Source organism: Molothrus ater, chromosome 6 (genome assembly GCF_012460135.2).
Source record: "Molothrus ater isolate BHLD 08-10-18 breed brown headed cowbird chromosome 6, BPBGC_Mater_1.1, whole genome shotgun sequence".
In the NCBI taxonomy this organism is placed as follows: Eukaryota; Metazoa; Chordata; class Aves; order Passeriformes; family Icteridae; genus Molothrus; species Molothrus ater.
In genome coordinates, this window is record NC_050483.2 from 23,489,077 (window position 1) to 23,502,949 (window position 13,873).

Genomic DNA, 13,873 nt, shown 5'->3' on the forward strand with positions numbered 1-13,873 from the left:
GCATTATTCATCATCTGATAAGTTTCTACACATCAAGACTATAGAATTTTAAAAACCAGGCATCAGTTTTTTCTGAGCTCATCAGAAGAAAAAGCCTCATCATCCAGCTTCAGTGAGCCCCTTCTGCTTCCAGCACATCCTCTAAGCTCTAGGAAACAACAGCTAATTTCTCTGCATTTCCTAAAATATATTAAAGGCTGTTCTTTTGCAAAATTTCTTCAAAAAGAAAGAGGAAATAGAATTTCTCTAATCTTGGCTTACATTCATTTCCAGAAAAGAGTGAGGCAGTCACTCCTGCAGAAGCTGCTCCAGCCCCAGCTGCCTCAGAGTCACCTGCTCCACCAGCAGAAGGCAGCCAAAAGACAGAAGGTAATAGAGAATTAACATTGACATCAAGTCTGGTTTATTAGCAGAAGGGAAGAACATCCACAGGGACTCCTTAATGTGAGATAGAGACAGGAGGTGAAAGCAGATCATAAAGAATAAGGAATCTCAGAGGCAGAAGAAATCTACTGAGAAATTTTTAAAATATTTAAGTAGTTCATATATAGTCTGATGCCAAAAAAAAAATCTAAATAGTAATTATGATATTTATTTCAGTTTTATCTGCTGAGACACACCCAGAAGAACCTCTGGACCCCATTGGGCTCTTTGTGGCACGACCACAGGATGGAGAAGTTACTGTTGGTGAGTGCACGTTGGCCAAGTGAAGTTTGTAAACTGCACCTGTTGCTTGACTATCATTAGCTCTTAAGTACAGGGTGACAGCAGTGATACAACAGATAAACATAATTCATAATCTTACTTTAACCTACTTCTCCAACAAGGTGGAAACATCACATTCACTGCCAAAGTAGCAGGTGAGAGCCTGCTGAAGAAGCCATCAGTGAAATGGTTCAAAGGAAAGTGGATGGACCTGGGAAGCAAAGTGGGGAAACATCTCCAGCTACATGACAGTTATGATCGAAATACCAAGGTACAATTGGCAGAATAGAGTTCTCAGTCTTCTAGGTACTAATCTTTAATCTGAGGAAAATAGAAACTAAAATAGGACTGGTTTGATGTTAAGGTAGCCAAAGCAACACACAAGGCTATTCTTATCCACAGAAGTCTGTGTTTTGACCACACAGACAAGAGACAAACTCTACATACTCTTGCAAACCTTATCTGTGCTGAAATGAGAAAACAGCTGGAGGACTGGGGGAGTAGTTTTGCACTTTCTACTGCAGGATTCCCTTCATCTTCCTTCAAGAAACTTGGTATATTTAAGAGAAAACAATCAGACAGCTATTTAAGCATAGTCTATCTTGGTCTGAATAGGTCAATCATTCTGCTATTAGTGCTGGAATTCATTGCTTTCTTGCATTGTCTAGACTGCTTTAAGAAGCTGAGTAAGACACATTTTTTACCAGAAATTTGTCCAAAGGTACCTGAGGAGGAACACGAGTCTGTACCACGACTTTGCTTCCTTGCGGTACATGAATCACTACCACCCTCTCCTGGAGGGAACTGGACAGACTGGCTCACATGAGCCACTCCTTTCCCTGAATTTTGGCATCTTCTGCAAACGTTCTGGGAAGAGGCTAAAACTGCTTAATGAAAGCATTATTCCTGTTTCCAGTGCACGTGGAATTAGTGTATGCCCCAGCACAGTTTGCTAATACACCTTTTTATCCTCAAGAATACCTGTACTGACAGCACTCTTCAACTGTTTCTACTGAATTGGGGATTATGGATAATTTTTTGTTACAGTAATGAGTTGGACACTCATGAGGTTCTTAGTTCTAAAAGGAACACACAGACATAGTTCATCCTTTGTCTATTTCTCTCCATGTATTCCCTCTCTCAGGTTTCACCATTTCATTTTCTAACTTAATTATTGTATCATTGGTGTCTCTTCTAGGTGTACACCTTTGAAATGGAAATCATAGAAGCAAACATGACTTTTGCAGGAGGGTACAGATGTGAGGTGTCTACCAAGGACAAGTTTGATAGCTCTAATTTCAGCCTGACAGTCAATGGTAAGGTGAATTCCTTCCATCTCTTTTTTTTCTTCCTGCCCCTGTATTTTTTTTCCCTGTGCACCAACAATTCTTTCTGGTACATTATGATCACTAGACAAGCACAAATCTGAAGTATAGACCTGAAGATCTAGAGAGGAGAATGGGATTGAGATCATTAGAAATACCACTTGGTTGTCACTCTGGTCAGAACTGTGATGCTCTTAAAGAAAGCACACACAAAGATGTAAAACTGCCCACCTTTTCTCTGGCTTTATTCTGATTTCAGATTAATTCTTTCATCAAGTTCAATTTCACTAGAATAGAAGATAAGTTCATTCTTATTTTGGCAAAAGTTCAGTACTAAAAATGGATATTTGAAAAAGATAGATTTAGACATGTGACACTATTGTCAATTCCTTTTTCCTTCCTATATAAATAAATTCAACTCGTCCAGAAGCACCTTGTGAGATAAAATTGCTTTAAGAGCAGATGACTCATTTTACTTAATGAGTGGTGCCACCCTCACAAGTGCTATACTGAAAAGTTTATAAAATTAAAAAGGAAGTACATTTCAACATCAATTTGGCCTTGACTCTGGAAAAGTTTAAGTAAAAGAGTATAAGCATGGACTGACTGAAAGAACTGAATGTTTGGACCATTTCTGGTTTCAGCAATTCTATTGAAAGGGCTGCAATATTAACTTCTGTCCAGCTACCACTGAACCTAATGACAAAGGTTTATTAAGTTATTTGATCAGCAGTGTTAATTTTTGTAGTTTCAATAGATAGGACTCATAAGACTTAGGAGCAGCAACTGAGAACCATTTTGCTCCCAGCAGTAGCAGCATACCAATTTATACCAACAATGTAATAAAATTCTCTCCATACAACATCCTCAATTAGGTTTCTGTACCTCTCTACATAGTTCCAGGAATTATCTCTGCTGTCAGAGGATAGATTATAATTTATTATTAATAATAGTATTCAGTTGATGTCCAGTCATATTCTCATTAGGGTTTAAATACTCTGTGAAGAAACTATTGAAATTTAAATTTTGCAGCAGGAGAACTGACAAGCAAGAGATAAGATAGTCCATCAGGCTCCAGGTTATTATGAAACATGAGACAGAAATAAGTTATCAAAAAACCACTGGATGTTGAAAGCTAATTAGTGAAGGTTACATGCTTAAAGATGATGTGTTAATCTTTCAATATGCAATTAATCACAATTTACAATATAAGAATTTCTTTCTAAAAATGTCAGCAAAGGAAAACTTTTAAAAATAGCAGCTTATTTTTACATTTTGTTGACTTGCTTTCCCATTTCTCTTCATTACTTTTTGTCACATCAGAAGCACCTGTAAGTGGAGACTTGGACATCCGAGCTGCCTTCCGCCGCACGTGAGTATGCACAGCAGAAACCTGTCTAGATCAGGCTACGCATCCTTGTGGAATTCATCACTTTCCCAGATAAATCTAGCTAAAAGCAAAGCTGTTGGACAAACAAACACAAAGATAGAGATGTCTACTAAGAATATATTTCTTCTATTAAAATACTATACAACTCCTGGAAATCACCTAAGAGAGTTTGGACTTTGTACTAGTGTAATAATCATGCTTGCCTTCAATTAGGCAATCCATAATGTGTATAATTGCAACAAGAACTTCAGCACCTTTTTTCCAGGCCTGTAAAGAGCATTCCAGATATAGACCAACAGAGATGGAAAAGATACTGTGTGATGTTGGTCTTGATTTTGTCTGGCTTACATGTATCTTGGTACAAACATTTGCATTTGCCAAACAAGGAGAGTGGAGTTTGGTGTGAGCTCTGTAAGCAGCATATGACTGATAACATTCCTGCAAGCATTTTGATTGTATCTTTTTTCATGTTCTATACCTATATTAGTTGAATGAAGACAATGACACTGTGAGTGGTGAAAACTCAGGTATATGTAGTCTTAGATATTAAAGACTGGTGTTGAAAAGGCCAATCTCCCCCCATCTTTAATACTTTCTGATGTCTCTCCTAATGGAATAATATTCCCTTCTATTAGTAAGATTCACAAAATTGGTTGGATTTTTTCTAGTGTTAGACATTAATATGTGCTCCCTTTTTCCTTCATGCAATAATAAATAAGTTTCTATTTTAGTTTTTATATGTATTTTTGAAAAGTTACTAGACCAAGAATATTTTGACATCTATTTCTCTAAAGGACACAAATCATCTGTGGCAACTCTGAGTATTTCTCTATAAGTCCTATTTTTCTATGAGAATTTTTCTAAGATTTACCACAAAGAATTAAACAAGGCTAGTAGAATTTGTCTACAGTTGTAGAGTCCATCTGTAGGTAGCTCACCAGCCTCACTGTAAAATGGGGGCCACTCAGTGCCTAAGTGCATTGTGTTATTTCACTGCAGTGAGAATTTCTCCTCTTTTTAGCACAATTAAAAGAATTACAAATCAGTTCGAAGGGAGTGCAGTGTGAGCAGCTTCAGGCTGTTCAGATTGTCAGTTTCTCCTGTAAGAATGAAGCCAGATTTTGAACTGAACTGTTTAAATCTGAAGCTTTGTCTTTGATACCCTCGCTCAGGAGCCTAGCAGGAGGGGGGAGACGGATGACTTCAGCCTTTCTCAGGTAGTCACTGACTGTGTCAGCAGACAAAGTTGAGTCTTACAATGAACTGTCTCTCTCTGCTTAGGAAAAAAAAAAAAAAACAAAAAAAACAAAAAAAAACGAAAAAAACAGGCCCAAAGAATTACGATGCAGCTTAAATTTCAAATAAATCACTGTTTATAATGTGTAGTATTTATATGAGATTAATACATATGAATATGAAGTAATGTAAGACAAAAAAAAAGAAAAATTAAAAAGATAAAACATAATATAAAAGGATAGATAAAAACAGATAAAGAAAAGAGTAGCTTGGTAGTTCAGTGAGAGGCAGATTCATCTAGAGAAAACATGCATGTGTTTGGCAAGTGACATCTTCTCACCCTTATCAGAAGAAAAAAAGCAACTTTAAATTATATGCATGTCTGCCCTCTCTGTTTTACATGTTTTCCTCTCTACTGAGCACATTTTGACTAAAATTGCTGTTGCTCACAGAATTGTATCAACACAACTGAAAATCTGTTGTTTCCTAGCACACTCCTTATCATATCATCGTTAAATTTTTCACTCCATGCCTTTTGCTCCTAATGTTTTCTACTATAGCAAGAACTGGAGTTCTGAGATTAGATTTGACTATATGCATGTTAAAGCAATTATTAGGGTCTTATTCTTCAAAAAAGCTAAACCTTGATTGCTGGTCTTTCCTGAAACTTTAACTACCACTTGTGAAACAATAAGGTGAATAGTTATTCTGCTAGCTGTAGACCTGTTTTACTGAATATTTGATCACAGGAAATCCTTTCCAAATTTGGGATTACCACAGTTATTTTTATGTACATTTTATGCCTGCAAACACAGAAATTCTTGTGAAAGTAGGGCCAAAACCACACTTCTCTGTTTGAGCCTTATACCCAGGAAATTATCCTTTCCAGTACTGTACTATTCTGAAAGTAATCCAAGATGTAAAGCCAGTATTTTCTTAAAGAAAAGATCTCTTCTCACAGCATATTTCAAATTACACCAACTCTGAATTGTTCTTTAACCTTGTATTGTCCAGCAGCACAAGAACTTTGTACTTTATCTGTTTCATTTTTTTAATAGTACTGTTAAAATGCCCATCATTTTTCTGTTGAGGCTGTTTTCTTATTTCTAAAAATTCTTGTTCCTGCAATACTGAGTTTTCCCAACACTTCGATTTGCATTCTGTAGATGGACTGTTTTTTTCTGAAGCAACTAGGACTGTGTGTGGACAGAGGCAGCATTATGGTCTACAACTACCACCAGTACAACTGGAACGAAAAAATTCTGCTTATGAAACAATAATTAAATGCAAGGTGTTGCTTCTGGAAGAATATTAATGCTGTGAGGTGGAGTCACCAGATTCTTTCACTCAAGACAACAGAGATGTTAAAGAGCAGCTGGTCATTGATGATAGTAGACTGGCTGAGATGAAGAAAATACATTTGGGCTTTCTAAATCCTGTCTGAATGCAAAGAAGACCTTTTTTTAGGAATTAAATCTAAAGAAGTGATTGTAGTGACTTTATGCTGTTTCCAGAGTAGGTCAGTATTACAAATGTTCAGAAGCACAGCTAAAACCCACTGGATTCAGAACACCAAAAATAACATTGTGCATTCCATCTGAGTTCACCATGTGCAATGGGCAGAACGACACATCAAAAAACTCCTGCCTGGTGCTTCTTGTTTTCCCAGACCAACTCCCCACAACATTGCTTGTCATGATGCTTGTTGAGCAAAGGTATATTGAACTGAAAGACAGATCACAGAATTCCTCCTTCAGCTCTCCCAGGCACAGATGATGTGACACTTTTTTTTCAGTGTAATGAATTCTGGTAACACAAACAGCCTCAAGAAAAAATTACAGCTGGGATAATGCTAAGGATAAAACCAGTGATTTTAGAATGTGAGGCATTCCACACAAAGCTTGATTAAATAGTGCCCCAACTGTAAACAATATCCACACCCCTGAAAGACAGAGGAAAGAGGGAAGCTTCTGCAACACCTCTGTGATAATGAATACATTCCAAATCAATATGATGACCAAATTAATACCCTGTACAACTTCATGCACAATCGGCGCAGAAAAAATACAACTTCATTACATTTATTTTTAAACCTAAATGCAAATTAATATGAACACAGAGCCTATTTAAGTCACTTTCCACGTCAATGCACATTCTAATTAATTATAAACCCATCTACTACTCCTCTACAAAAATATGTCATCTATATTATGTTATAGTCTCACAAGCTATTCTCATTTCCTTCTGAAACTAATTATGGCTTTTTATTACTGTACAGTACTGAAGGACATGATGATGGGGCAGAGTTTAATTTCAGCTCCCTACTGAAAAAAAGGTGAGTAAAAAAATCCATAGACTTAGAGAAATAAGGCTTCTGTTGAACAACTCTGAAATACCAGAACTGGAATAAGTGAAAGTTTCACAAACTTAGAATCCTTGTCATTTTCCTGAAGCAGCTCTAAATGGAAAAAGCATGACAGGTAATTATGGCTACTTCCTGAAATACACAGCCTTTGCTGCATTTCTGCTAGGTTTATACAGGAGAAAAAAAAAAAGAGGAAAAAAAATCTTTCCCAAGATAGAAAAGGCCTGGACTCAGGTAATTACATGTTTCCAGCAGCTCTTTTCATGGGGAAGGGGGATTAAAAATACCTATTTATAATGCTGCCTTATTAAGAACCAAGATTTTTTATTAGATAGTTAATGTAACTATTACACTGTTCAACTATTATTATCTATTATATAGATATTCTTTGTTGCATAAATATAACAAATATGTTTTACTCTTCCAGTTGTAATTTGTATTTCTTTCTGTTACTTTTACTTTCACTATTTTTTTTGCTGTAATTTCTTCTCTAATTCCCATCTTTCCTTGATGTCTCTGTTTTTATAACCTGTTTACTTATGCTCTTCTCTTTTTACCAAACTCTTAATCTCAATGTTTTGGATTCCACTGTTGCCAACAGAGAGTAAGATTTCTATTTAATTGTATTATAAATGCATGGGTCAGACTGAATATAAGAACCCTTTGGTTTGAAATAATGCATGCATCTTTGTCTTCTTTATTGTAGAACTTGACAAAAATTGTATATCATGAAAGAAAACTATTTACTGCTAATTTCTGAGACAGAAATTCTTTTAAACAGTTTTAAGGTTAAAATTAAGACAATTTCATACAATCAATGTATTTCTCTGAATGTCATTTGGCTTTTACCATCACTTTCTTTCATGCAACCAGTTCTGAAATTCCCTTAAATTTCCAGATTTTCTCAATAACCTGCTGCTTTGTATTCCTGTTTTCACAGTATTTAGAATTAGAAAAATAATTTACATAATATTGTTGCCTATCAAATAGGTGATGAAGTTTTACTTGCTTCTTTCTGTTCACTGACCACTCACTCTGTCTTTCCAGCACCTGAAACTACTATAAAAACTATCACTTAGATTCATGTTTTGCAAGTCTAACCTTTCTTACTTTAAGTTTTCACAATCAGCTACTTGGATGAGTGTTGTTGTGAATCTGTGTTCTGTCTCTGCTCAGGCAGTGGTATCACTATTTATAAAAAGTATTTTATCCTCACAAAGAGTACAGGATCGTGCTGACATATGAAGTAACTTCCTACAGAAGGCAATAAAGCCACAGTAGGCTCAGGTTAACTCAACCAAACTTCAGTGGTGCAAACAAGGCCACATGCTGCACAAACCCCTGTGTTACACTCCATGCAGGGCACCTGTCTATAGGTGAATCCTGGCTTTGCAGTAACACCTAAAGCAGAACACTTCAGGGGGACAGACAGATCAGACAGAAAAGACACCTATCAACCTTTCTATAGCTGACATTGATAACTAAGTTTCTTGTTCCGGCATGAACACAAATTGTTGTAAACACACTCTGGTTTCCATAGAAGATGTAAGGCATAAAGCAATTGCATATCTTCTTTATAAAATTTTAAATAAATGAAAACCAGCATGAAAATATTTGCATAATTTCATATAGGATCTCCAGCTGGAATGAGGTGCTGGGTAGTAAGAGCCCCTCTCCTCATGCCTTTCTCTTTTGCTCTCATAATTAGTTTGGAGCAATAGTCATACTCAAAACAGCAGTAAAAATCTTCAGTATTTACAGAAATGTTAGATTTATTGATTTAACTATTCATTATTTTTTAGGCTAGAAATGTAATTTATTAAAATAAGCTTATACATTTCTCTACGTTTTAGCAGTGTTTCTGCCATTTCTTGACTTAAAAATCTCTGCCTGGTGAATTTAAGAACATAAATTCACTGCTCCTAGTTGTTTTTCACAGCCACTTCAGAAGTAATTTGTGGACTCTTCAGTCTTTGCACACCTCAGGCTGAAGACCATTTTATTAATGAGAACAGATAGGCATAAAATCTCATAATGGAATGAAATAATTCCTCATTGAAATAGATGAGGAAAAGGGATCTCATGCTGGGGAACTCTCAAGAGCTTTGTAGATTCAAACAGAATCGAGAATTATTCTTTTACCATTTCTGCACCATTTTACAAGTGTCCCTCAATCCACAGGTAATGATCATTCTATAATAAATAGCTTCACTATAATGAAGAGCTTCATTTAACACTGTATCTCCTATCACTGTAATTTAATTAACTGGTGTTGATGTACAGATGTCATGGGCCAAGGAAAGGTCATTGGGAAGAGAAAGGGAACAGCTGTCACAGGACTATTAAATGGGATAGTGAGCAGAGACCTTGAAGGAGGTGACAGCTGACAGGGTCCAATCAGTTGACAGTAACTGGATAGGAAGGAACCATTTCTGGGATGTACAAAACTATTTTTAACCCCTCCACATATGTTTAAAACATATCAGCTGCATATTCCATTTACAGCAGGTTCACTGAGCTGCATCTTGATGCCCCCAAGTGCATAGCTAACCTATGAGGTGATCTCTGTGAATAAGGATCCCCAGCATCAGGGAGGAGAGCAGAGGAGGGGGAGAAACCTCATGAGTCCAAGTGCTCTCTTCCTTTTCATACACTGCTTAGTTCCTGTTGGTAGTGGAGGAGTACAGCTTCTCTGGGCAAACTCCGTGGCTCTGGGATCAAAGAGAATATTTTAACAAATGCAAAATGGTGAAAAGAAGTGCTGGGATGGGAAAACTTTGCTCAAAGGCAAACACATTTTTTTCTTTTCATTTTCAGAACTCATTTAAACAGGAATTGCAACTTCTAGTCTTTAGTCCCATTTTGCATGAAACACAAAAGCCTTTTCTTTTAGTTAAAAAAAAAAGTATTTCCTAGGGAGAGACTATATTATTTTTTATGTTCACTTTCTTATATTGCATACACCAGAACAGTATTGCAATATAAAACAATGGGATGACACTCAGTAATGGAAAAGCTAAAGCAAAAACTAGGAAAGTCTTCTCAATAGTGAGATATTAGACTCCTTTGGAACTCTTTTGAAATTGGAAGATTTTTCTCATTATGTACTTAAAAATAACTCACGCAAAACATTTTTGAAAGCTCCATTAATAGTCCTACCTGCAAATTTTCAGATATAGAGTGTGTATATACAGACAAGCCTATAAGCAGGTAGATAGAGAAACTACCAATGTTTATATAATGTCTTTAGGAAGATTAAAATATTTGATCTCTTAAGTCTTTCTTATTTCCTATGATTTTATATTTTTTAAGATACAGTTTCTCCACAGAAGTTTAATTGTACTGGTACAAAAATTAAATACATATTAGAAATATTATATGCCCTTAGTTTTATATAGTACTTAGTATTTAGTACTTATATATCTATTTTAATTTACATGTATTTACAAGTATTTGAAAGCCACTCCTCTGCATGATCACAGCAACAAGCTCAAGAACTGCTTATGTAAAAAATCTTGATCTATGTGGAAAATCAGTTCAGTTTTTCTGTCTCCTGCTAAGCAAAACTAAAAACTATTTGTAGCAACTTCAAACTAAATGCTTGGTATATAGAAGAGTAAAATTTGGTAAAATTTGTTGGTGATGTTGATGCAGTGTTATAGCAAAGCAAATATCCAGTGTGCTGCTCTTATCACAGGCACTCCAAACTTCAGCTCCTCCTATCAATTCAGTGAGTGCTGGTGAGGGCTTCGGGCTTAGCAAGTGCTAAACCACTTTGAAGATATGAGATATTGCCTACCATATTTCAGCTCAGTCTCACTGAGCTGAAATCCCCTTCTCTTGCTTCCTTCTGTTCAAGAGTTACAAGGTGCTGGAAATTCCAAGCTTGGACTGCAGCACTTTAATAAACACAGTGTTCCTATAGCAAGCAGGCACTTTTTTGGCAATAAAAGCAGCACCAGAAATATTTGGTTATATCTGCTCTCTGAACTGACCACAGCAGTACTGTTAAGTAGCAATATTTCTCACAGACTAATTGGACTGTTATTTTCCTGCAAAAAAATGGAAATACACCATTCCACTAACACGCCACTTTTCTCTGCATCACCTGTTGCATAACTTGTCTTCTTGTTGGGGTTTACCATTGAACATGACTTTGTTATAAGAGTATGTTCTGCTGCACCAGGATCTGCTTGGTGCTGGTGATAATCAGAAATAGCAGCCAAAGGAAGTTTTTCTCCTAAAAATTTTTTAGTAAAATGTTAGTTCTTCTATAATTACTCTATTTATCAAAATGAAAACGATGACAGGCAAAAATGCCATGATGGCTGGGGGAAGTAGAGTTATTTGTTTCCCTGGAAGGTGATCAGCCATAAGTAGGAATGAACAGAAGTGCTTGCACTTAGCAGATAAATCCCACAGTGGACCTGTACATACAAAGTGTGGGAGCAAGTTTGATTTCAGTATGGATCAACATTTTCCTCAAGCCCATTTCAGAGCATTTGCATGAATTCCTCCATTTCCCTGCTACTGAAGCACAGGCATTCTCTGCTAAGGGTGAAGATGAGGTTCATGGCTCTTTTGTACTAACACATGATGCCCTTTTCTTGCCCACTGGGATGCTGTGTGTTTTCCCACACGGTTCTTGGCGTCGTTCTGGAGCACAGCAGCTTCCTGCGCCCTTCAAACCGGTAAGGTCATGCCAATCTCTTTTTCTATTTATGATCTTTCAAACAAAGATATGATGGCAGATAAAAAAAGACCTCTCCCAAAGCCAGACAGCCAAATTTTCCCCTAGTTTCACTAAACCAAACATTAATTCTTTCATAATCTCTAGTTCTTTGACTAAAATATAAAATAAGCAGTTCATTGTAAATACTGTCTTGTTTGCCACTACTCACCAGTCTCTTATGTTTTATACATTACTACAGACAACAATCTTCTTCACAACAGATGATAATCATCTTAATAACCTGTGATTCTTTTTAGTGAAGAAAAAAATTGTCCTGAGTAGAAAAGGATATGCTCTTATCAGCATAAACCAAGTGCCTTTTTTCTAAGATGTTGCCAGCATACCATTCAGTTCCTTGCTTTGCCACGTTCCATGTTTTGTTCATTGACCATGACAAGAAAATAAGTTTCCTTATGTTTCCATTACCAATCATTAAAGAAAGTTAAAATGTATTAGTTTTGTTTGCTAGAAATAAACCCTTCAGGATAGAATTCAATTTTAATCACTACATATAAAAATAAAATTAAAATGAGGCACCAGTTTTATTTCATTATTTTACATAATATAGTAAAAAGTTAGACTGTTAATTATTTTTTTAAGAAATGGCTTCATCAAGACAATATGTAGCTGACAACCCTACAGCTTTCTTTAAATACTCTTAATAGTAGCACTCAAACTCTAATCCCTTTCTGCAGAGGTGAAGGAAAATCTGAATCACAATCTGATGTTGATGTCTGGGATATCCTGAGGAAAGCTCCTCCTACAGAATATGAGAAAATTGCTTTCCAGTATGGTATCACAGATTTGCGTGGGATGCTGAAACGCCTCAAACGCATAAAGAAGGAAGAGAAAAAAAGCACAGGTTGGTGAGATGCTTTTCTTCCAAATATGATGTTCATATCTTCTTTACAGCAGCAAGATACAAGACAATGAGAAATAGTAATTTCCTGTTCCAGTTATTACCCAGCCTTTGCATATGAAATACTGGTTACCAAAGATTGCAGCTATGTCCAACACCCTGAGATACCTTGCTCTGAAACTCTGGACACACTGAACGCAGTCACTTCACCAGTTCCACAAGATTGGCCCCTTATATTTCCCTGAACATAAAACAACATCCCCTACTTGCCCTCCACCCCAGTTAGTCAGTATGTCAGGCAACAGTGATATATTTGAACAATTTTATTTTCATTGGTATGATACCTTTGAAATTCTTGAGCCTTTCCTAGTCCTGTCAAGTATTAATTACCTAATTGTAACTGACTTCTTAAAAAGTCAGAAACAGAGAAGGCAAACAGCCTTCATTCATCAGTACTGAGAAGACCAAGTATAATTTTCCCATATGAGCAGATGCAACTCTATTTAGGATGTGTTGAAGTACATATTCACATCTTATTTAGAATATTCTACTTTGCTTATTTTGGTTTGTAACACATGCCTGTCATCCTACATTAAGGAAAAACAGTACAGGATGAAGAACAGACAGAAAGGGTAAAAATTCAAACAGGGATGCAGAAATTGGGGAACGTTTAACATGATGGTAAACAACATGAAAGGGAATAAAGATTTGTTTCATGACCCAGAATGAAAAAAACACAAGTACAAAAATTATAAGGTTTTTTTTTTTTATCATTCTTTATCATAGCATTCCTCAAGAAACTGGATCCAGCTTACCAAGTAGACAAGGGGCAGAAGATTAAATTAATGGTTGAAGTTGCCAACCCAGATGCTGATGTGAAATGGCTGAAGAATGGGCAGGAGATCCAAGTGAGCGGCAGGTAAACTAGAAATACGAGAAATCCAAAATGGAATGAGCTACAGCTTGGACAAAGTGAAAAACCTAGCTTTTCTTAGAAAGAAAGGAATAAACAGGGAGAAATAGGAGCTGAGAAGGAATCCATGTAGTGCTATGGCTCAGGGGCAGTGTGCTGTTGTCATAACTCTTTCTTTTTTCTTCCCTCTGCTTTATATATCTACACGTGGGACTGGATGCCCTCATCTACCAACTTAGCAAGTAAGTCCTGAGATTATACTCTGCTCTTGATGGGTACAAATGCACTTTCTCCTGATCTGGGATATACCTCCGTGTAACTTGTATGTAAAACAAATTTCCAGTGATT

At 36.3% G+C, this 13,873-nt stretch overlaps 2 protein-coding genes across 3 annotated transcripts in view; one reads left to right on the top strand and one right to left on the bottom strand.

Annotated features, from left to right (window-relative positions):
- The window catches only part of SLC39A13 (solute carrier family 39 member 13), a 150,245-nt gene that overhangs the window by 91,298 nt on the left and 45,074 nt on the right, over nucleotides 1-13,873 (bottom strand). The window lies entirely within an intron of this gene.
- The window catches only part of MYBPC3 (myosin binding protein C3), a 59,594-nt gene that overhangs the window by 11,093 nt on the left and 34,628 nt on the right, over nucleotides 1-13,873 (top strand). The window contains exons 4-15 of the mRNA XM_054515223.1: nucleotides 274-369; nucleotides 601-687; nucleotides 828-976; nucleotides 1,904-2,021; nucleotides 3,354-3,402; nucleotides 4,593-4,637; nucleotides 6,935-6,991; nucleotides 7,623-7,625; nucleotides 11,689-11,712; nucleotides 12,449-12,615; nucleotides 13,399-13,531; nucleotides 13,765-13,767. Coding sequence (XP_054371198.1) covers nucleotides 274-369; nucleotides 601-687; nucleotides 828-976; nucleotides 1,904-2,021; nucleotides 3,354-3,402; nucleotides 4,593-4,637; nucleotides 6,935-6,991; nucleotides 7,623-7,625; nucleotides 11,689-11,712; nucleotides 12,449-12,615; nucleotides 13,399-13,531; nucleotides 13,765-13,767 — 931 coding nt within the window. The remainder of the gene's footprint in view (nucleotides 1-273; nucleotides 370-600; nucleotides 688-827; nucleotides 977-1,903; nucleotides 2,022-3,353; nucleotides 3,403-4,592; nucleotides 4,638-6,934; nucleotides 6,992-7,622; nucleotides 7,626-11,688; nucleotides 11,713-12,448; nucleotides 12,616-13,398; nucleotides 13,532-13,764; nucleotides 13,768-13,873) is intronic.